A 24,973-nucleotide genomic window follows, 5' to 3' on the forward strand; every position below is an offset into this window, starting at 1 on the left:
GCGAAGATTTACGGTGTTAGATGAATTAACGCGGGAGAATGTTGTGTTGTTATGTGATGTGGATTTGCTGAAATTGGACTATATTTTTGTAAGTACTAATAAATTGTATCTACTGATCTTAATTCATAGCAACGAATTTTTGAGGGTTTACTTGATGAATCTACTTATTAGAATTAGAAATACCACCGAGCTTTAGTTAACCTATAAACCAGGACAAATGTCAAATGCAGATCCTGTGCTGCTTGATATTAGTAAAAATATTGTCACGTGCTGAACAGATTGTTTACTATTTGTTTAACGTGGAAACGTTAAAAAAGTTTTAACGAATGTCAGTTAGTAGAAGCACCTAATTAGTAAGCATAAATTTACTTGTTGACCTCCAAATTTATTTTTAATTCAACCGATTTGAATCGGATGTGCCGGAAACGTTTACTAACTTTATGATTCGTGTACATTGCAAATTTTAATTAGAGTTTTAATTTTGTTTGCAGATATTCAGCCGATCATGTTCATTAAATATAGAAAAAAAATAAATATGAATGGAATTACTAATTAAATTAGGGTGTCACGTAAAAATGGAAGTTTAACATGAAATTAAAACTTAATTGCAATTTGATGTTTTTTAAACCGACTTATTATAATTTCTGTGTTCAATTATTTTAGTTTAAAATTGTTACTCGATTTATATATTATATTTCTTATATTTAAAAATGAGTACAATAGAACTTCGATTATCCGGATAATCCGTTCATTCCAAATCGAAGATCTACTACTTTGTATTTTTGCTTCCAATGTAAGAAAACTAAAAATTTGGAATTTTACACGTAACAGTTGAAGTAGTTTAATGACGTGCAAAGAAAAAAAAACAAAATTATGAGTTTTTTTACTTTGAATAGCAGTGCTTGAAAAGACTAAAAATATAATATAAATAATGATAATGAAATAAATTTTTTTGAAAAAAAAAGAACATCAGATTTGTTTTACTACAAAATAATCATTTGTATGTAATTATGTTTGATAAGAGTTAATTGTTTAAATTTCTTTCGATATTTAAATTTGTTGCTGTTAAGATATTTAAAGCTTTAAATAATCCCCAAATAGAAAAAAAATGAAGAAGCCCTAAGCTTTGGTTGAAACATAAATTTAAGATCTTCATAAGTGAATGTTGAAGACAAGAAGATCCAGAGAATGTCGGAAAACTGAGATTAAGGAATGTAATCGATAGAATGAATTCAATCCATTCTGAACTTACAGAGATTTCAAAAAGTTCTAAGAAACAAAATATCATAAAAAAATTTAAGCCAACCAAGAAGACTACACGTTTTTTATTACTTTTTTGCAAAAATTTCATGCAATGACGTAATTTTATCTATGTGAATTTTATTGCATAGGTTCCGTTTTTATGTAAATAATCTAAAAACAATAAATAATTACTCCAAATTTTAATTTTTTGAATTCGGTGTTTATTTAATTTAGTTGGTCAAATTTTTCGGCCCCCGTAAATGCGAGAATAAATGTTTTTCGTGGTTAGCGTGTACCATTTTTTAAAAGGTATTTTATTTCACCTCATGGTGACCATATACTGAACTGCGTCCAAATTTCTGTAAAATTTATGTTTAGATATACATATTATGTGGTCTGTCGGCGGTGGAACATTTGGCAGTTCCTGGAAATTTATGTAACTCCATATTGCTTCTTTTATGGCCATGTCGTAAAAGCGACACTTTAAAGGATACTTTATTACTTTAAATGATGTATCATAACAATTAATTACGTTGAATTAATTCAAATTTGATGATTCTTTCAACTGAATCAATAACTCAAATGTGGACTGCGTTTGAGGAACATCCCATGTCAGAAGCAGTGTTTGCTCAGGACCTCTCTAATCCATTGACTGTAACAATTGTGTTTATCAAACATAAAGATTAAGTAACCCCCGTTGGGAGAATTAATAACCGTAAAAATTTTCAGTAAACAGCATTCATTAAATAAGAATTCGGGGTAGCTAAGTATTTTCGTCTAATTAAGTTAATTAAGGATCCTGGGAACTACTGCACTGTATTGTTTGCACATAATAACGCTCTAATTACTATGAATAATCGTCATCTTCCAAATTAAAGAAAATTAATGATGACCGGCTATAAATTCTCGCATGAAATTGATTTAGAGCTGAAAATTTGACACCACAGAAAGCTCACCTTCAAGATGGATTCGTCCCATAAGTTAAATTTAAAATCAGCCCCTTCGCCACGGGACCGTGTCGACTTTTCCCATACCGTTTTGTGTCCGGCAGGTTTCTTTTTTTAGGGACCCTTCTAACGACTAAAGAGGCCCGTTTGAGAATGTTACGTCTAAAACTGAGATCTAGTTTTGATTACGTCATCGTTGCTTTACTAAATGACAATAAAAATGCTTTTTCATTAGCTACACAATAGCCACTCTAAATTTATGTGTTTTAGGGGCGGTCTTCTGGTTTTTACGACGGTCATTCGCATCATTACATTACGGAATTAAAATAAGACACCCTTCGAATAAGGGGATTGGTCATAACAGTATCGATTTCGTCATAGTTTCAATTCGGACTTTTTCACCCTTATACCTATGTCGCTAATTTTGTATAGCTTCCACCCCTGTTGCTGCTTCTATAGCAATCGTTACCGTTCGTGAGAAAGTGATTGGTTTCAAAATATTCATACCTTTTTGTCAGTATTGTGTTATTTAAAATTAGATCATGTATTGTTAGTCTTCGAGGGTAAGAAGGTTAGGTCAGGTTGGCTTAGACGAGTCCTATCACCTGGTATGTTGTTGTATTAACCCTCTTTCTTACGGAAGTTGCCATAAGGTTCTTTATTCTTTGAACATGGCCAAGACTGGAGGCTGCTGCACTATTGAAAAAAATAACCGAGAACAGTTGCAAAAACTGCACTCTTTTATTCCTTCCTTGCTCTTGCGGAACTGTCAGGATTTCCGTTATGGAGAGGATGTCATGGGTAGGAGAGCAACTTCCTTGTCCTATCAAAGTATATTTATCAACGTTGAGGGTACTAGAAGAAAGATATGTTGTTTTTAAGACAGCTGATTCCAAACTTTTTTTAAATTTATTTCAAATTGATTACAAACGGCCCAATTCTGAAGATTTAATTCAGTGTTAAGACCATCTAAAAAACTTATTTATTATTATCACTTTCTAAATTTTTTTCACCATATTTACATGCAACAACACAATGAAATCACTGTCAGTTGGCGATTAAATCAGAATCTAAATAATTCATTTAAAACAACCTTTGCGTGCATTGTATTAAAATGCACTCTTTACTGTTTTCGGTAGTTAATTAATATTCTCGTTGGCATATGGCACTTAACGTTACGTGATACAAAATTTACATATAAAACTTAAATCGGCGATATCTCCATGTCATGGTAGTTACCCTCACCATATGGCACAGTTCCCGTTAAATTATTGACTGCTACACGAACAAATAGGAACATATTGGATGAGATCGTGATCTGTTGTGAAAATATGTTCATTCCAATTAACTTTTAACTGTCTACGATAAAATTGTAATTTTCACGCATAAAAATGCAAAAAGTGCCATATTTGCCTATTTTAATTTGCCCTTCTTTCTGGTAAGACACTTAAAATAAATATTCTATTAGCGAACACCCGAAAATCGAATGTAATTTCGATAGGGGTCGCAAGATATGTAAATTTAGTTTTAAAACATGTGGACGACGTTAGACACGTGTCTTACATAGCATGAAATTTAGCGGACGTATGGTGGGCTTAAAACAATTGCTAAAAGTTTGTTGTAATTTAAATTTCAATGAGCGTCAATTCGAGGGGATCTTATTCTACCTTTTTCGACAGTTTGGATACCGTTTTCTTTAATAGCTCTATAATTTTCGATTGGTTTTTTCGTTTTACCCCCGTACTATCAGCTGGGGTGTGAGCTTAATATTTGACTAGTTTGGAATTAATCTCTTAAAACATCTACAATTTAGTAACAGGTGTAAAGCGGCATTCTAAATCACCTGTCTGTCTTAAAAATTCATTAATGCGGGGTCTACTATTGACTAATCATGGAATAACAGTACAAATGAATATTTTACTATTTCGTGGCATTCTTAATACTCCCAACTTGATTTAATGACGACGTCTGGGCATTTCACCCCTTTGTAATAATTTGTGATATGTGAATAATAAGGCTTAAAATGCATTTAAATGGTGGGTCAGCAGGTGCTTCGGAAGTGGATTTAAAGACAGCTGGTCCTAAATCTAACAGCACCCACAGTCGGAACTATTATGTTAATATTATTTTTGAAAAACCACCCCTCTAAGGATTCGTTATTTGACTTTAATTACGGCGACGGGGATTCTATCACATGTCTGATTTTTTCAAACAGAAAATTGCATTAATGGTTTGATGGTTTAAAGTCTTTATTGCATAAATTAATATTGTTTAAATGAATTTCTCTCTTCCAGAAACGATGTTAAAGTGGTCTGTAATGGCGCGGCGCGACGCCGAGAAATCCGACGCACCACGCCGCCCGGTGGCGACATCCGCAAGCAGCGACACTCCAAAAAGCAACAAACCAAAACGTCGCCACTCTAGCGGTCATCGGCGTTCCGGCGGGCGTCGTTCCAGTCTCTTACACCGAAATAGCCTCGGTTTGGAGATGGACAAAGAGAATCAATTTACGTCTACTCCTATCAAGTCTTTCGACGATCACCATCAATTCGACGCGCTCAGAGACGTCAGTAACTTAACACCAAAAGACTCGACCAACAGACGAATTCTGTCTGCTAAAAAATGCAGAACGAGCGCGTCGCCGTCGTCCCACAGGAAGCATAAGAAGAAGAAACTATGCTTGAACCCTTCGCATAAAGAGTTTGGGTTAAACGACAGCGGAAAGAATTATTTTAAGCCGTTTGAATCGGTCGATTCGCACATTGAGGGGGTGTTGGTTGAAGGGGTTGGAGTGAAAAGGAGGATTCAGGACACGTATGCTCCCACTTTGCCCACGATGGAGTACTCGCCGTGTTTCATGAGGAATACATATGTTTGTGGATTCACTCCAGCGAAGGCGACGCCGCTGGGACATTACCTGGCGTTGGATGAAGATACTCCTCACCCGAACAAAAAAGCGAGAATAGATCACGTTAATGACTTCTTGCACCAAATCAATTTTATTATCTCACCTGAAGATGAAGGATTGACGTGTCCGACGATGGAGTCCAAATCCACACGAAGAATCCCAGAAGATGGTAAAGTGTCACCTCTAGTCAAAAAGTTGGTAGATCTAAGATTCAGTCAGCTAAGTCATAACCAAGCTAATAACTCTTCCCTCATCAATGACTTGTCTCTGGACGAAATTGTCGACGCGATTCTCAACTCCTCTGTCGAAAGCCAACAAGAAGTCAAAGAACCAAATCAAAATGAAGCCAACGAAACTCAAGAAGAAAATCTCATAAACGAACGCCACGTTGTCAATTCTTTTGATCGATGCTCTTCCGACTCGGGTTTCAAGAGCTCGACGGACTACTCCCACCAACTCGAAGGCAACTTCCAGTGTAAATGTACAAAAACTTCCACCCCCAACATTTGTGATAAAACCATCATTAACATGAACGAGACTTTTAACGAACGCTGCGTGGACGTGATAAAACCGAGAAAAAGAGCTTCATCCGGAGACGCTGATAACAACCCTAAAAGAATTTATTTGGACAAATCAGAAGACTCTAACTTTACCCTCAAGCGCCAACGCTGTATTCGACGGAGACGAACCGACGACGAAAAGAAAACGAGTTCAACCAAAGTTGCTACGAACAAAATTAACGAATTTTTGCTTGATGATGATTCGTTCGATTCCAATGTATCCCAGAAAATTCTTGAAGATAACACCCCTCTGAAAGTCGAGTCGTTGAATGAAACTTTCACGCTAACGCCGGTCGAGAATAATCGGAGGTTTAGAAGATGCTTGTTGTTTGAATCACCCACTTCTTTGTCGGAGAGTGCCTATACGGCTAACAGTAGTCTTTGCGAAGTTAAGGGTTGCATGGATCTCAAGATTCAACACGAAAGGGACGAATTGTTAATTAATGGTGAGTTTGATTTCTTGTTATATGAACCGCAATCACTTTTTTTTTCAGTTATTCGGTGCAAGGACCTCTGCAGGACGAACGGAAAACAAATAAATGCTTACGTAAAGGTGAGTTATTTTATTGGGGTTGTTCTTGGGGATAAAAATACCTTTTATTTACCCACAGTGTATTGGAGTGTTCACATAACGATATTTCAAAATAAGGTGACAGCCGTTTTAGTAAACGTTTTGATTGTGTTCGGATTAGTGGAATTGAAGAAACGAATTTTGAAATGGTAAATCAATAATAACTCGTGTATTTTTAGTTTTCGTGACGACTGAATTGTTGTTGCCATTTTTTCTTTTATTTACATGAGGATAAAATTGTTTTGTTTCTGCACCATAGGTAAAAAAACACAAAAACGTCTTTCTTCATGTTTATTAAATAACGGAAATGTGTAAAACTGCAACCAGTTTTTGCTGACTTATTTGAAGTTTGTACTTATAAAATAATTAAAAAATTGGATTCCTTTAAACGAAAAATATTACTTAATTAAATAGTTAATCTACTTCCAGTTTCTTAAAATTTCCCTGCAGACTAATTAATTCATGACTTTTTACTTCTCTATGCCGCATTCCTTCGCGCACACGAAGTTTGTCCAAATCGTCGAACATGTCCGCATAATCCTCAAATTTCTTAATTACCATTGCTAAAAAATTCTTATGTTACTACCCCCATTATCGTAATTAAATTTACCGACTTTGAAGCTCAGCCAGCGACTTTTCTTCACCTCCAAAATCCACAGGGATAGTTTCTTTACCATACATTTCCCCCAAAAAGTCGTAATTTTGATGAAAATGAATCTAGAAAATTAAATTAACGTGGTATATGGAGAATAAATCTAGACTGACCCTTCCGATGACTTTTGACCCCAGTATTAGTTTAACAATAGCAATGAATTTTTCTGCAAATGACGGGGCGTGGACTATGTGAAGTGCTTTCATTCGATTTGAGTAGACGTTCTGCAATCCCAATTTAAAATCTGGACAGGAAAATTTCGAAACTCACTTTATATATGATGATAAGAAGGGTGTAAAAGATGGTGGGTGTGAAATTGAGAACGAAATTCAAGGGAGCATCCCTTCCGTCTAAAATAATTATATCGCCGTAAATCACATCATCGACTAGTCTGATTTCCTGGAAATTTAACAAGTATCGAATGATGTCGATAGGGTTGTATTTTTCCTTTAATTTGGTTTTACGAAGCTTGAACATAAATATTCGGAACATGTCTTTTGTGAGTCGAGGCAAGGGAACAAAATAACTAAAAATGAAAATAAAACAAATTTGAAGTTAGAGGGGTGAATACTGGAACTTACAAAGTATCATAGTTTTTTGTCATAAAAGGCAATTTGGGATTTGCATCGTCGAAAATATGTGGGAGTTGACTCCTCATGGTGTAATAATTATCGATTTTTTCTTTGGCGTTTTCAACACTGCCTCTGTTGAGGATGAGGAAATTTTCGATTTTCTTGTCATCTACAGGTCGAAATTTACAAAACTGTCTTTTATACCGCTTTTTACTCACTCATGATTTCTGGTAAATGTGGCTGCTTTTTCATCCACTCTTTAATGTTACTGACATCTTGGTAAAATGAATCAACTGAAGAATAGTTTAGCCGAGCCACCACACTGTTTATAACATTGTCACCAACTTCAAGTAAATCACCCATTTTCGGACACTTTTAACAAAGAAGACAGTGGACGGCAAAGAATACCTTTGTTGTCTAACACTGGCTTATAAATGTCCGGTACTGGATTTATATTAGGATATTCCATGACCATTTCATGAAAACTGTACAATTGGTTCTGGGAACCGAACTTTCCAATCAACGTTGTAAAGGTAAACTAATAATTTTTCCTTGAGGCTCGGACATGAAACTATCGCCGTTAATGGGTTTTACCTGATTTAATGTCTTAATATGTTAAAAACAAATTTGAACCGTTTCGTGGAGAATATACGTATACATATAGTTATTATTCATATAGGCATGACTTTTGACGTCTTAGAATAATTGGATATAATTAAACTAAATTTTATTATCTTAATTAAATGAGTAACTTAATTTGAATAATTTGATTATTTCTTTCATGTGCTGCGATCGCCCACCAAAAGCAAAAGACGTTTGGAACCCAGAAAAAACTGATACTTGATATTTTCACATTGCATGTAGAATTCGTAGACAACCTCAGCTGGTAGGATATGTTTCCTAATGTAATTGCCGCTGACAGACTATCGGTTACGGCTCTGAAACTGAAAATATGCTCCGCTGGATTCAGGTCTGCGAGACATGTTTTCGTGTTTACTCAATAACATCTTATTTCCGACGTCACATTTCGTAGAAGAAGAGACTCAAAAAATGTATGAAATATAAAAAAAAAGCTCTGTTTTTAAAGCCCTCTAAAGTATGTAGGACAGTGCGGAAAAGATGGTCAGTTTATTGACTATTCCGCGGTAATAACAATTTTATGGACACTGAATACCATTTAAATCCCGGCGATTTTTATTTGTGCGGCGGCGATAGTTTCTTTTATTGAGGTCAAGATTTGACCCTTTGGTAGGCAGGGAACAGTATTAAATTCTTCGAAAATGAATTTTATGTTAGTAAGGTGAAGCATGAGTGTTTTAGTAAAATAAAAAAGTCATGAAAAGCCACATTTTTATACGGGACAAAAACAGTCTGTTGTTCTACTATTTTATTCTGTTTCGGTGTGCCTCAGAGGAGCAACAAAATAAATAAAACTCACCAAATAGTTACCCTAAATTCAGGAAAGCGTGCAGGACCTGACACATATTTTATTTGAACCAGTTTTATTCCATATTTTCGAGATCTTACTACCACTGTCCGTTCTTATTGTACAGAATTATAAAGCCAAAATTATATCTGAAAATCGCGCTAAAATATAAACAAAAGCACGCTGTTATCTAATAAATTTTTCATTTCCGCCTAATTTCGAATTAGCGGTGATTTAGTGCCGTGTAAAAGAAGCCATTTGCAATAAATGTAGGAGGAGTAATAAAAACTGAAGATAAATGATTCCATAAAGTAATGTATGTAAAGCTGTTTGCTTGCGAAGCACGGAAAAGCCGAGAAAATGCTTATTCCATTTAAGTATATTCGGGATGGTTCAGAGGCCAGTAGGGCATAAGAGAAACAGAGTACGATCGATATCATTAGTTGCGTCACTGGTTCTTCTTACGTCATCGTGACGAAATTGGAAGTTTTAGCTTACAAATGACCTTATTAATCAGACACGAAGAAAAACTTGGAAAAAGTGAAAGCGACGATGCGGAATCCAATTAAAAATGCGATTGACCATCGGAAAAAAACGGGGAAATTTGGTTTTACGAGCTTAGATTTATCTCTGGGGAGAGCATGTCCAGTTCGAATTATGTACAGGGTCCGGCAACACTTGTGTCCACCCCCAAAATCGTCTTTAATTTTAAAGTTACAATTTTGAAAATTTGCATACGCTCATAGTTGACAAAGCTCTAGAAGCTGACGCAAAAATTTGTTTTTTATCACGGTTTGGTTGGCGTCGCGACGCCTAAGAAGTATAATTTTTAGCGATTTTTCAGCTCTTGCGAAAATATTAGCGATTTAATTTTTTTTTCAACATGACTAGGATCCAAATATTTGAGTTTTTATTTTAAATATAATGCAAATTGTGTTTAAAATTTGCGAAAAAAACGCTGTTTTATCAAGTTAGTTTTCAAAATTCTGACAGCGCAGCGGCAAACTACGTTTGCACCAAAATTTCACAAGTCACTTCATTCACTCTTATAAAGGTTAATTTTGATTAACACGGGCATGCTGCACTTTATGGACACCAGAAATCGTTAATTTACATCGACAAAGTGACAATTTCACCAATTTAGACTTTTGTTACAATCTAAAGCGAGCCAAAGGATAGATGTCATTTGTGACACAAGATGTTGACAGATGGGTGTAAACGTAGTTCCCAATTTTGACGTAATGAAATTGGAAACTAACTTGATAAAACCGCATTTTTTTCTCAAATTTTGAAGACAATTTGCATTGAATCTAAAATAACAGCTGACATATTTTTAACACATTTATATTAAAAAAAAATTAAATTTGGGGTTGATATCACAAACTCTCACAATTAACTAAAAATTACATTTTAAGGCGTCGCGACACCCAAACTATCAGTGATACAAAACAAATTTTTGCGTCAGCTTCTAGAGCTTTGTCAACTGAGAGCGTATGCAAATTTTCAAAATTTTATCTTTAAAATTAAAGACGATTTTGGGGGTGGACACAAGTGTTGCCGGACCCTGTATATTGGATTTTCGCAAATTATCGCAGTACAGCCCTGCCCTTTGTTATCGCACTAGTAAAGTGTCATATCCGTATATTTAATAACCTTTAGCCACCCTTTTTCCAATCACGCAAGTTTCCCATTAGACATGTCGTCATTATAATTCAAAGGTAAACATCCGCGCTCTTAAAAATCAATTTCGCCGTTCTCTTAAGATGATCGATTCGTCGGCAGCAAAGTTACGCGATTTGGCACGAACCCATTGAAACTAATCCAAACGAAATAAATAAGATGGATGTTATTATAAGATACTATATGACAAATCATGCACTTCCGAACCAACTGAGGCTTATTGCCTAACGAAGTCAGATAAATCCATCTACTAATAAATTTTTCACATAATCAATATCATGATTCTTGCAGGTCGCGTTGACTGATCAAACAGGAGATAACCGAAGGAAACGGAACGGAATATTACAACGAACTGCCGTTCAAGCCGACTCCAACAAGCCATTTTTTAACCATACTTTCAAATTTCCGCTCCAGAAAGAAACTCCGAAGCGATTACATATTGAAGTTTGGCATCGGGATCGCAGTTCAAGGTAAGATCAACCGCAGTATCGAGATTTTACTTCGATTAAGTTTCGATTAGTTGCACGTTTCGTTTTTTGAGAGTTTCAAAAGCAGCACTGAAATTAGAAACGTTAAACGTAAGAGAGTTGACGAGGTAGCTCTTACTGAAGAGGACCGCCAGATTTAATGTAATTAGGATAAATACAATAAAAGCTAATCGTACATGCAACGACATCATTTTTCTTCCTTAATGCATAGTTGACGGGTGTGATGGATGGTTTGACAGAGTCATTGAAAACGGAAAAAATCCACTTTGGTGCTAAATGACGTGATGAAAGAAAGAGCTTTGTTAAAATCGTTAGCTTTCGAAAGTAGCGGGAGGTAATGCAGATTAGTTCCTCGAGTTATAGCTTGACCTTTCTGTATTTCAATTTGCTGATGGTGTTTAATGGTAAGCGCGAACACTGTCTAAGCTGTTACCTATGCTCATAAATATCGAACTTTGCGATAACCCATCACTGTAACGATAAAGCAGTTTTGCAAGGGACCGAAAGAGAGTTTTGAAACTTGTTAAAGATATACAGGGTGTTTGGGGTTTTGACCAAAAGTACCTATTGAAGAAACATTCTGTAGAAGAATATTTAAGATTTCTCTGCAAAATTACATATTCTCTGCTGATAACTGCAAGGCAAAAAGTTTCAAGTATTAAACTCATATTTGAACCAAAGGTGACTATTATGAGTCATTTTAATTTCTCCTGCATTCGTTTTTCTAATTTTTCTACATCAAAGTTCCACTCAAATCTCAAATTGTATTCATTGTGTTCATTTTCAACTGACGAATGGATGACAAAGTGCTTTCCATCGAACAATACAAACTATGAAATTGCTTTGAGTACAAGACATTACTTTAGAAGATAATCCGATATTGTAGGATTCTTATAGTTTGCAAAGTGCCCACCGAGGAAATTATTGAAGCATCTGAAAATGCCACGATGCGGTATTTTGGTGCTTCTAATTTTTCTGTCTTAGCCAATAAATTTACCAAGGTAAAAAGCAGAATGAGCTCTTCTCGTATCGTGTTATTTTGTAAGAACACTGGCAACTAAACAATAGAATAAAGCACGCATTTTGATGAAATATTGTTCAACCGGGCCCAACTATTTTTTTATTTATCCTGCAGTGGCCGCAGTATTAGACCGACCTCCTCAGCATCTATTGTAGTTAGAACAATACTCTCGAGTGTTTACAATTCAATTCAAGCTCCATGAAAATTTCATCAAGCTGGTGAAGGCACCCCGAAAAATTCTACCTCGTCCAAAGTGTAATTTGCGGCAAAGACCACATTGTCAAAGTGGTGGAGCAATTTTCCCCAAAAAAAATTCACCGTAAATCATCCTCGTCTTTGCATCGCGCAAGCTTCCACCGTCCCGCGACAAGTCGTAGCGCAGTACGCAAAATCGCGAGCTTTCGATCGATGCGTAGCTTTCTGCTTTCCGGGAAAGCACACAGAAACGCATGCAGCGTTCTTGTCGGCAACGCGACTAACTCTGGGTAAGACGAAACAGCGAGTGGGCGTGGAGGAAGTTTCATCGTGTCACGCTTCTTACAGCCGGACCTGGAGCTCGATCCTCACTCGATGACCTCCTGTTACAGGCAGCGCCTCCAAGACGTTCAGTGGAGTTCGCAGTGCCAGTGAATTGTGATAATGCGTGACGTTTCTTCGATGTAGCTTAGTGAGTGGCCACTTTTGTGATTCTCATGTTGAGAGTTAAAATCGTTCCTGCCAAGAGTTTAGTTAAATTCGGATGGAAGTGGGGGGGCCAAATTAGGTCGCTCAACAGATTGCTACGGTTTTTCGTGCATGGGGTGATCATACAATTAATTGATATGCTACGTTAACGATGGGGATTGCCCGATCTTTAGCTAATGTTTCGTGGCACACATTTTCTTAAGTGCCCCATATTTTGCGGGATTTTTTTCTTAATAGATTCATATCGATTTAGAGTTAATGATGGTTACAAAATGAGAGCTTAAGCGACTAATGGATGAAGGGGATATCAAATATTTGGTGCTTTGCATAAAGAAAGCTTTTAAGTAGTGCTTCAATACCGCTCTAGTCGATAACATTTTCAGATAATTAGAAGCTGAAACACTGAATTCATAATTTTAAAAACGATTGAGGTTTTTTACTAATTTATTTATCACAATTTGATCAAATTAACAATGCTTATTATCGTCTAAGATTTAAAAAAAAGTTCTTTCCTAAATTAAAAAAAAAAATTGGTTTTTAACTAGGCCGACTATGCGAACAAGAATGAAGCAGTTGAAAGCACATTTAGACTCATTTGAATCATAATGACAAAACAGTTTAGCAGTAATAGCTTTTTCGGTAATCGTGTTTATCGAAAACACTTGTGTTCTACGTAATTTTGGACGTAATTGGAACTTTTATCTTTTTTTTTCTGCGAAGCATAAATTGTTCCCAAAATCTTCGTCATCGGAGAATTTCTTCCCTTTATTTTTTTTATAAGTTTGAATAAAACTATTAAAGTTTTATTACTGCAAAATTTAATGATCAAAAGTTTTTGACTATTAAAACTAAAGATGACAGGTTTTATCACAAAGTTAATTACATCTTTGAAAAAAAAATCAATGAACAATGAAATTTTGCACTTCGCCCTTCAACCTTTATCCATTAGACACCTCAATAAAAATTATTGCTGGCTCACACCGTAATATTGTTCTCAACTTTTTCATTTCGCAGTAAATTTTCTTGGTATTGCTTTTCGGAACGAATCGCTTGTGGAAAATCATCAATCTTTTCCTTTGACAAATCGACCGGTTGCCCTAAATACAAAACGATCTGCTTTTTGTTTTTTAGGTTCTAAAACCAACGCTCTTTAGGTATAATTTTTATACAGTAACCAAGTGCCATAGATTGTGACTAAAACATTTAGTGAATGTGACTATGTAGTGTTTCTACATGATGATTTCCAACAGAAATAGTGCAAGACTTGAACAGCGAACTGTCGAGTCCATAAACATCAGAATGCGCCACTGATGGAAAAAGTAAGTTTTGTCACGCGAGCGATTTTAATTTTATACCCGTACAGTGCTAATTCGAGGATTGTAAATTCATTCGCATGGCATGTTTTCAATTTAAATTGGCGATTTTATGTTGTCCGATAAGAAAATGGGTCAGTTAACAAAAAGGGCAAACTCCCCTGAGCTTTGCAATAAAATCGTACGACAAAACATAATGTCTCTTTTCGAAAAATCATCACCCACACTGTTACCATTCGACATCTGCAAGCACAGCCAAATTGTTCCACTCGAACGGATGTAATCAAAACATCTGTACATGGTAGGGTTGCTTTGGGATTTATCAGAGATGTAACGCCTAAAGGCAGTGCATTTGCCCGTATGCTCTCTATAATCGAGATTTCTATCACAACAACACAAACATATTCAGCTGGGGGATTTTCACCGATAATCACCATATGCGGGTGGTCAACCAGTTTATTTGGACCCGGAGAAAGCCCATGTGCTTTTGTGGTGTTATTGTTACCCTGGAGGGTACTCGAAATTGCATACTCGGTTTAATACTGATCACTTCAAGTTTATTATTTGTATTTCGTTGTTAACACATTATATTGTAATTTGGAGCGCACCCTGAACCGGTTAACAGGTGATCAGTAAGTAATTGTTTAAATTTAATTTTATGGGTATATTAAAGGAGCCAAATTTGTAAGAAGGCTCGAGTCGTGACGTGAATTTTCATTGTCTCTTCCATCATATTAAGGACCCCAACTTGTTTTCTTCTTAATTTTTCTGCCGTTTGTTTTTTATTTTTTTTTGTAGAGTTTGTTTCTTGTTTCTGTGAATAGACACTTCTTTTTATCAAGCGCTCTGTTTCTGTTCATCGCTTTCCAGGACCTCTTATTCTTAATTTATTTTTTACTTTCAAATTACGGTATAATTTCTTCTTCCTTTTATAGTCTTTCCATTTTGTGGGGAATTTCCAGATAAGAATAAAATTCTAAGCCATTCTAACTTGTTGCCAAAACGACGTAATCTGCTTCCGTAATAAAAAATAAACGGATTTCTGCTTTCTTCTAATCTAATTGGCAGTGAAACCAAAAACGCAATGAATCCAGTTACAGACAATTTACGACCTTTAAAGTTTTCCTGATCATTCAGGAGCATCCATAAAACAATTAACTGAAGTATCTAATCTAAAAGGTTTTAAGTTCTCTTCTATCATCTAACTGTTCTAACTTTTTGCAATATTATGTTGTTTCTTGTTAAAGAAGCTTTAATAATTAAGCATATTATAAATAAAATTATGTAAATAATTTAATATTATGTACCGTCTTCGTGTTATATAGAAATCAATCGACAACCAAACGTGGTAAATCTATTTTTAAAGCACATTTTATACAATCATTCCATTTTATTGAACTAATCCGGATAAGTGTTTGAAAAGATTTATCAGTTGAAGTGACACTTCCATACTTTTCTTAAATCCTCCACTACTCTCTCTTCTGTATTTAATATTTAACATCCCTGACGTAAAATATTCTGAAGTGTTTTTTTTTTATTAAAGCATGTAAATTAAATTTGACTAAAAATGGTTTTTGTTGCAGGACAAGCGAATTCTTGGGTTGTATGTCTTTTGACGTCAAACATGTATATAAGCAGGTAAGATTTGCATGCCAGTATTTTAATTGAGAAAAAACTGATTCATTTACATTGTGTGTTTTGTCCTAACTTTGGTAGAACACAACAGTTCGCCCTGATTCCGCCTTCATAAAGTTGGGAAGTAAATTTGTAGGGTACGAATGTTTGTCTTTAAGATTCAATAAGATAATCGAGATGTGAAATTAAGTTCTAAAGTGCGACTCAGTCTCTGATTCCGGAAATTCCGTTAAGTTTCAAGTGAACAGGAAACTTTTATGTTGACATTACGTTTATGGTTTACATATTCAGTGATAATTATTCACTCCAAGACTTAATAACTTTGTTTCAAGTTTCGTGGGTAATAATGATGGAAAATTTGAAGTTTTGATTAAAGTGTGCACAATACAAAGCAAATTAATTTCGGCTTAGATTTACATATTATCGATTTTTTTTTATCCATTTTAAAATCGAACCACGGTTGTCGCCACGTTGCGAAAACGCCATGTAAAACTTAATTTAACTAAATAACAGTGATTATCAATAAAAGGCGTTTAAAAATTTTCCCGTCACGCGAAGTTTCGTTCTTAATCTTTATTACCTGGACTTGAATGCATGTGTTGTGTAACACGTACAGTTTATTACCTTTTAATTTGACTGACGTGATCAAAATTTACGTAATTTATAAGGTTTAGAGGCCTGGAAAATGTTAAAATTTAGAATATCAATAAAAACGGATCGCCACGTGTATTGATGCCATACAATGCTGATATTTTAGAGACTCTGCCAATTCAAAAAGCAAAAACACAAGCAAACGTTGGTCCCTCTCATTTTTCTTTTTGACGTCTGCTCATTTTTAAATTGGCACTGAACCAAAATTTTCAGGATGTCACAAATTATAACAAGTGTCTATACTAATAAATGGACAATGAAAGTTACATTTGCTTTCGTTGGAAATTAATTTGCTTCGAAAATTTATTGGCTGTAATTTATTTCGCAGAAGTATTATTATTTTTGTATCTTAAGAGTGACTTGTTTCCAATAATGCGTCTATTCATTATTGCCTGCTATTGTCTATTGTCCCGATAATCTAATCAGCCCCTTCGATTGATTTCAGGAAGTCAGCGGTTCATATCGTTTGCTGCCACAGTCGACGGGACGCTGTCAAAACATCCCGATAACCCCCGAAAATCAAATCGAAACGCTAAAACCCGAAATCACAGAAATGTGCGAAAGTCAGTCAAGCGTGGACGAGATCATGAGCCTAGATGGGCTCGACAACGATCTAAAAAAGACAACGAGCAAAGCCATCCTCAGCGAACAGCAAAAATATGCAGATGAGAACTTGTTTCTTCGCTATTTGGAGCTTGATCCCTTGGAAGGGCCGGACGCTATACCTGCAGCGACGCAGAGGAAAGCGACGGGAAATAAAAACGGTAGAACACCTTTCACACATACGAAGAAGCTAACGAGGACGTCCAAGTCTGGCTTTGGATTCTCCGTGGTGTGGACGCACCCACCAAGGATAGAAAGGGTTGAAAAGGGTCTTCCCGCCGATAAAGCCGGGATTCTGCCAGGGGACTACGTTATCTTTGTCGACAAACACAACGTCGTCATGATGCCGGAGATTGATATTTTAAATTTAATTAGGTAAGGTCACGAGCATTTTCGATCGACAAAATTAATATTTACTTTGGAATTGGCTCGCATATGCAAAAGTGTCTTAATCTATTTTCTCGAAGTCACGCGCCGACACGGACTTCAAAGCATTTTCTGGAATCCTGACAACCAAATTTATGAGTTTGGTCTTTTCCAGGTCATATGGAAGTCAATTAACTTTAGAAATATTTAGAAGAAGCACATCAAAAAACGGTTCTGTGCCAAGTGTCAGACGTTTAAATAGTACAGGAACTTGCAGTACGACTGGGCTTCCCCTAACTACCAGCAATTTGGTGCAACGACGTCCTTCCACTGTCTGCTCCACCACCAACACTACTTCCGTTGATTACAACAGAAGAAAACTACATTTACCTCAAGTTACTTTTAGTGCAGAGGTTGGTAACGGTGTAATTGTCTAGTTTGTAAGGTGTCCAACGTCCAATTTCTTGAGTTTTGTACGGCTTTGTTAGTATGAGTTTCTACGGCCAGTAGCTAATTAATTTTTTAGTTATAATTAGTTATTTTTAGTGTTTACTCTTACTTTTACGAGATTAGCGGTTCGTTTTAAGTTATTTATTTTAATTTATTCACTCATGTTTCGTAAAAGACGTCTATTTGTTTTTTATTAATAGTTATATTGTAGTCTTTGACTTTTGATTTTTGTTAAAAATTTTGTTTACGTTGTTCGATATTAAATACATGTTTGTGTTTCTTTTATTTTTTGTTTTATTTAAAAAATGCACGCTTTCTTTATTTGTTTCTACAAACTCCTATAGCTACATTCTCCACTTGAATTAATATTTTTCGTACTTCCATTAAAAATAAATCAATGGTCTTTTACTTAAGAGAAAAAAGAAATACATTTACATATTCTTGTGATGTAACACAATCCCTACAAACGGTTTTCTTTATCTGTGTTTTTATACAATGATTAGACAAATTATTCGTATTCTTAGTAACAACGTAAAACTGATTTTTTTTTAATGGAATCTCACTCTTCAGATTTTTCCAATTTTTCTTTTATAATTGATAAATGCTTTGCCAATAATTTACATACTATACAATCAAGAAGTCTGAAGATAGATCTTTTCAAACAAGACAATATTTAAAATTTAAAGATTCACTTAATTGTCTTTTTTTAAATAGGCAAATCCAAAATTTTCCAAAATATTTACTGAATAACGTTACTCTCACATTACTTCAAAAGAATTTGCGGTAAACAATTACTCCATTACTTTTTATTGAGAAATACTATAGGATAGCCATTAACACAGTGTTAATGTTGGTTGCCTATAGACGCATCAAAAATAATTTTCTTTTCCAATTTAGATTTTAAATTGCCTATCTACTTTACGCATTTGCTATTAAATTATAAAATTATGTTCGAATTTATGGGTATTCCGTCCCCTTTTCCTTTTTATAGACCTGTTTTTCGTCGCTTTAAGATAAAATTTTACTGTTATTTTTATGAAGTGCTCAAACGTAATTTTAGTCTCAATCAAAAATATTTTGAGGTCAAAACTTTTTCGTTCTCAGTGAAAAACAAATGAACGGTTTATATAGAATTTTACGGGCTTTTCTATGCTTATTGATTGGAGTTACCAAGAGAAAATTCTAGATAACGACTCATAAAATTATACGTAATAAAATTTCGGATCAAGCAATTTGTCTTTATTAGGTTGTTGGGGCATGTTGATAAATTCTTTTAAAACACATGCAGATTTAGATGTAAAGTTTTTGTTAGAAGAAAAGCGAAAATTTCAGCAACTGGTGCGTTTCAAAAAGTTCAAAAAGTTTCGAATTATCATGACGAAACTGCAACTATAGTATAAAAAATCGAAACAGCACCCACTCCAACCAATATAATTCCAAATTGATGATTTCAATTCGAGCTCGACCTTTCTGCTTCTATTTTTAACAGTCATTTCTGTTCATTATTCGTGATCTTTTATTATAGAAACCCAGTAACAATCAAGATGAAAATAGAAAAAAAGCCATGTATCAACTAATTAGTAAAGAACAACAATACGCAACAGGGTTACAATTCGCCATAACAAGATTCGTGTCAGCTTTGGCTGAACGCAAAGACTTGATAACATCTTCCGAACATAAAATTCTCTTCCAAAACTCGGAGGAGGTAAGTAGACCTTGCATGTTCCTCCTTGTAAATATGAAGAAAGAAAAAGCATAGTCATTTCGGTATCAGCGTTGTAGTAACAGCACCATAAAACAAATGTAAAATTTTAAAAAGGTTTGCTTACTTCAGTCTAGAAACGTACTCCGTTTTTTACGTCATAAAACTTTAACACTACAGTCAGAACGAGAGTTTGTTATTAGATGGCTCATTTTTTATGATGTTAGCTTCAATAAGAGAAACTAATATTCTAGTTCCAATTCAGATGATTGATGTTTATTAAACTTTACTCAAGTTTCGTCAATAACATGAAAAAACCTTGCAGATTCTTCGGATAACGGAGGATATATTAGATAACTTAATTCACGAAGATGGAGAACCAAACATTTTTACGGTAGCTCGAATGTATCATACAAAGTTAAATGATATAACGACAGCCTATAGAAGATATTGCTCAGGAATTAAAAAGGCCGATTGTGTGTTGGCAAATAAAACGAAAAATTCCAGCTCGGAGTTTTCTAGGTTCTTACAAACTCCATCTATTCCCAGGAGACGGCCTGATATTACTACATTTATTCATAAACCTTTAGAGCATTACAGGGAGGTCTTGAAAGCTTTTACTGTAATACAAAGCAACACGAAACCTAATAATGAAGAGTATCCTGTGATAAATCAACTTGTACATAACTTGCAGGTAAGTTATTGTAGCGTTTCGTTAGCGTAAACAAATGAAAGAATCCGTGAGTACTTACAGACATTCGAAATTGTCTTTCCAGCTAACTTACAAAGAAATAACCGTTGAAGCAGGTCTTATGGAACCAATGGGAGAAGGCCGGCCTCTTTTAACCGTACAAGACTTAGAAAACCGATTAGTATTCACAAAGTGTAAAGTAAGTCGTTAAAAACCGCAAAACCCCTAAAAGGAGTATCACCAATTTCAGCCTTTCGTGTTAAACAAACCTGGTCGCCAATGGATATTCGGTGGCGACTTGGGAAGAGTAGAAGGACGAAATGTTCGACAATACTGGACGTTGTTATTTAGCGATTTATTATTGTTTGCCAAAGTTTCTCGAGATCGAGTTTTATTTATAATAGAAGATCCTTTACCTTTAGCCCATATAACTGACATGTTTTTCAACGTTCGAAAAAAAGGTTCTCGCTTATTCAGCATCTACTGAAGTTGTACGATTTTCGTTTTTAGACACCGAATTTAGGATAACAGTAACACCTGGTGGAAGAAATGCTACTAGTCCTACTGTTCATTGTGGACCTGATTTGACGAGAACACCGAAAAAAAGTGCCGGAAAAAGAACGGTGGTTTTAAGAGCACCGACGACGGAAATGAAAGCTGTTTGGCAGAATTTATTGCAACGACAAATGTAAGTAGCGAGCTTTTTGTGGTAGTTGTCGTAGCACATTCACTAATAATAGACTAATCGATTAATGACTATAGAGTGTCCATAGTGTATCCATAAAGTTCTTATTAGAGCATGCATCTATTATAGATAGAGCTAGATTTTATTGTTCCTAGTTTATAGGACAAATTGGTGTTGGTAATTGCTCCCCATTATTATTCAACAAATCCACTTTATCAATTTACTCGACAACTTAACTTAAGCATTTTTAGATTTCTTTTTCCTCACATAAATCTTGCGTGTTTGCGTGCTTCGGTATTTTCGGAAGCAACTTCAAGTCAACCGAAATCGTTCTGATTATTATTAAAATATGCGATTGGTAATGGGGAAAAAATTCGGCACCAAGTCAGCGCAGTTAGGACACGTAGCGGCCAAGGTGTAGGTTATAGTAAAAAATTTCAAGCAGCCTAAATGTGGCGGTTCCTCCTTCTTTAGAGCGACTTTATGGATATTCTGTAGAACTGATAGTATTGTTGTTGTTGCGCACGCAGCTTCCACGTAAACTCGGGCATGGACGGCAGTTCATTTAGCAGCCCGTTAGAATCTCCCGACGCTCCAATAACCTCCTCCGTGGCCACCTTGCAGTCTGCAGAATCGCTCTCCTTCCGTCGGCAGGTGCGTCTGTGTAGCGGTCACTGCAGCGAACCAGTAGATAACTCCTGCCTACCTGCACAAGTCCGTACTCCGCTACACCACCCACTGCCTACACAAACATCTCTGACAAAGACTCCAGACACTCCATCAGCAAACATATCCTCACAGTCATCCTCAGAGCAATCTCAGGCTTTTACTTCGCATTTCACGTCAGAAAGTAGTTTGTTGCCGAAATACCAATTACCTGAAGAACCGCAATCCCCATCTGCTATCCTAACTCCGTCAACGGAGATTTCATCCGACGCTGATGCACAGAACTCGGAAGATATAGACTTTTTAAAATTTGATGAGGATCCTTGGGATATTACGAATTTCGATTACGATTTGAGTAGTTTAAATATTGACGGAATGTCGACCAAAAGTTGCCAGTCCAATTAAAGTATAGAGCATTTTATACTTTATAGACAATCTGAATTTGAATGTGCCATCAGTGTTTTCCTTTGCTAAAGCACTTGTACCAAATCGACTGCCTCTTTCATATGAAGTACCTTTTATTAAAGTATATGTGTCTAAATTCAAAGATACACTTCGTTAGCCAGTTGAGTTTATAGTAGTTGAAGTCTAGATTGAGATTATCTATATTGTTACAGAATGTAATTTATACAATTATATATTTGCAAATAAAAGGTTTAGTTATTATATTCGCTTTTTTATTTCCTTTTTGCCATCTTAGGTAAAAGAGGCAATGATAGTTTTTACATTAACGCTGGGCATTTTTCAGACTCCACAAAACATAAACGAAAATACAGAAATGCAAAAGCAAATAGACGCGCTTATAGAGCATAAGTGTAAACAATTGACCAAAAACAGTAGCGGAAAAGGTAATGCAATTCATTTAGAAAAATGGATGAAAGGTCAACTCGATTCTGACATTGCTGATGAAGCAGAACTTGAACCGCTATCTGAAGAATGGACTGAGGAAATGCTCCGAAAACGATCCGAAGAACTCCAACTCATTGACGCACAAGGAAATATTACGTACCGCAACGAACTGAGACGAAACGACAGTAGATGCGAAGATATTAATTTATCTGACCACGACCAAAGTCCGTCCAAAAGTACAACCACTGAAAGCCAAGTAAGTTCAACTAAACAACTTTCAATTTTCTAATTGGGATAATTACAGGTTACCGTGCGCTCAAGTCCTTTAGTGCCAGAAACTGTGCCAGTGTGCCGACAGTGCCATAAAAATTGCCTTCCATCTGTTAACAATAGTGTCAAAAACACTCCACGATCCAATCAAGCACGAAGAAACGAAAACGAATGCAGAAGGGACGAAAACGATAACAAAGATGATAACGATGATTGGAGACCTTTGCTTCTAATGGGATTAAGTGCAATAAACCCAGCCGCTAGCTTAGTTAAATTAGACCCTTTTTCTACTCCAATCCCGCAGATCAATGTTACAACTCCTACACCTGAAAGCTCCACCAAAACCACGAGCACTTCAGAACAAAGAAATGTTGCATGTAATTGTCGCAACCACAAACCGGAAGTACGTAAGCTAAACTGTATAAACCTCAATTTCAAAACCTGTTTCAGATCGGTAATTTGGAGCTTTCAAACGATATCGATATGTCCCCTGATGATTCCCCACAAACGGAAGAGCATCCATATCATTCGTTAAGTAGTTCTAATTTGACTTTGAGAAGATTCGGTACAGTTTCGAGTTTAGAACGAGTGGGATCGGAAGAACATGACGAAAAATGGGAAGATCATTGTTCGTCGGACGAAGAAGACGAGGAAGAAAGAGGAATAGACAACGAAGCGTTTTATCATTCTTCAATTCGGAGTTGGACAGCAAAAGCAGGATCTTTTGTCGCCGATAAAATGTCCTTCTTCGAACGACTTGGGGAGGACTATAGAAACACAGGAAAATTTTTCGAAAGGTATTTTTAATAATTAGTACCCACCATTTTTTCTCTTATCCACATTTTTTAGGTATTTAAAAACTGTTGAAACTACGGTCAATGGAGACGACCTTCAAGAAGACGAAACTTCAGGTGCAACTTCTGGTGAAGAAATCTGGGGAACACCTACCAGTGGTGGCGAATTGGAAGATCCTCTCAGTTCGCCAAACTACGAAGGAAAACAATCTGTGAGTACCAGTGTTTACTACAGAACGATTTTATCTCTTTTTATTTAGCCTTATGATGGCTCCATTTCGTCTGACAACGGTGACGACACTGAGCTAATGATGGACGAGCTCCTGATGACGCCTCCAATCACTGGAGCAATCATGAGGGGTCTTCTCCCTCGAAGAACTCTCGAGCCACTCATTGAAGAAGATTTTTCGGAGACTTGTTCTACTACTTCGTCAGAAACACCAACGGAACCTTCAGTATCACCAGAACAGGTAAATATTTACAATGCGCGGTAGATCAAGTTAACTCGTAAGTATTACGATTCAATATAACCTTTATTACATTGTGGGCAGGGCAACGGAATTGGAGATGTTGCTGACACATGTTCGACTGCTGTAGAAAACAAGATAGGGAAACTAAATCTAGGAAAAATGGAATCGGGGTCAGTAGCTGTGACGTCCGATTCGACTGTTGTTCCGAAAATGCATCGATCCGAAAGCTACCGAAAAATTGTAGAAGCCGCGGAGGACGACGAGGAGGAAGAGGAGGACGCCATGGGGTTTTTCAATCGGTTCAAGCCAACAGTGAAATTCATAAATATTGAGCGAGTCCCACGCGCGAAAAGCGTTAAAATGTATGTAGATTGAATTTAAAACAACACCAGTAATTTTTTTTTAGTTTTGAGTTTTTTAACCGTCGTGGTAGAATTCATCAAACTATTCCAGAAGGTAGACAGTTGATAAAGGTGTTTAGCAAAGAAGGCGCAGTTTCAGATAATGTCCCCACGTCATACTCCGAAAAACCAGTGTCCCCTCGACTACTAAAAGTAATTTTTACTTTATGATGATAAAAAACTGATTCGAAATATTTCTAGGACAAACAAATGGATCGACGATTTTGGAAACAGTTGAGCAGACGTCGTGGCAATAAATTAGAAAATTTGCCGGCCTAAATTTATCGAGTTAGTTAAATTTTTTCTCATTGATCACAGTTTTGTCATTTCAAGCTCAACTCACGTGATATTGGTGCTTTGGATATAAAATGTGCAAATATTTCTCGATTATCAAAAAGATTTGCTATTTAAATTATTTCGGCTTGGCACTAAATAGTTGTTACTAATGTAAATAGCTTTTAAAACGTTATTCAATTTTTATAAACTATTTACTATACATAGTTAAAATTGGAACATTGTTTCTATTCAAAATATTTAGCTGTAGGTCGATTTAAATAAAGCAGGGGGTGTAAAGTAGTGAAGAAATCCGTCACATTACATTTGTGATAATTACAATTTTGTATATTGTTGAAAATAAAATTTAAAAACTATTGAAACTTTTTTGGTAATCCTACCC

At 35.8% G+C, this 24,973-nt stretch overlaps 2 protein-coding genes across 2 annotated transcripts; one reads left to right on the top strand and one right to left on the bottom strand.

Annotated features, from left to right (window-relative positions):
• PsGEF (Protostome-specific GEF) lies at positions 1-24,873 on the top strand. Its single transcript, XM_088039050.1, has 21 exons — positions 1-88; positions 4,484-6,103; positions 6,152-6,210; positions 10,850-11,028; positions 15,648-15,702; positions 16,796-17,328; positions 17,495-17,732; positions 19,295-19,474; positions 19,797-20,165; positions 20,248-20,361; positions 20,413-20,623; positions 20,673-20,850; positions 21,378-21,501; positions 22,262-22,618; positions 22,667-23,035; positions 23,083-23,429; positions 23,482-23,638; positions 23,687-23,896; positions 23,978-24,258; positions 24,303-24,450; positions 24,499-24,873. The coding sequence occupies exons 2-21, from the start codon at positions 4,489-4,491 to the stop codon at positions 24,574-24,576; spliced, it is 5,802 nt and encodes a 1,933-aa protein (XP_087895176.1). The 5' UTR covers positions 1-88; positions 4,484-4,488; the 3' UTR covers positions 24,577-24,873.
• On the bottom strand, positions 6,643-7,947 carry LOC148172490 (retinol-binding protein pinta-like). Its single transcript, XM_088038710.1, has 6 exons — positions 7,671-7,947; positions 7,462-7,621; positions 7,151-7,406; positions 6,994-7,104; positions 6,843-6,945; positions 6,643-6,791 (listed from the first exon to the last, which is right to left on the bottom strand). Exons 1-6 carry the CDS (start codon positions 7,813-7,815, stop codon positions 6,643-6,645), a joined length of 924 nt encoding a protein of 307 aa, XP_087894836.1. The 5' UTR covers positions 7,816-7,947.
• Positions 24,874-24,973: the final 100 nt, after the last annotated feature.

This window comes from Gnatocerus cornutus, chromosome 6 (assembly GCF_029298725.1).
Source record: "Gnatocerus cornutus isolate USDA-ARS CGAHR chromosome 6, icGnaCorn1.1, whole genome shotgun sequence".
In the NCBI taxonomy this organism is placed as follows: domain Eukaryota; kingdom Metazoa; phylum Arthropoda; class Insecta; order Coleoptera; family Tenebrionidae; genus Gnatocerus; species Gnatocerus cornutus.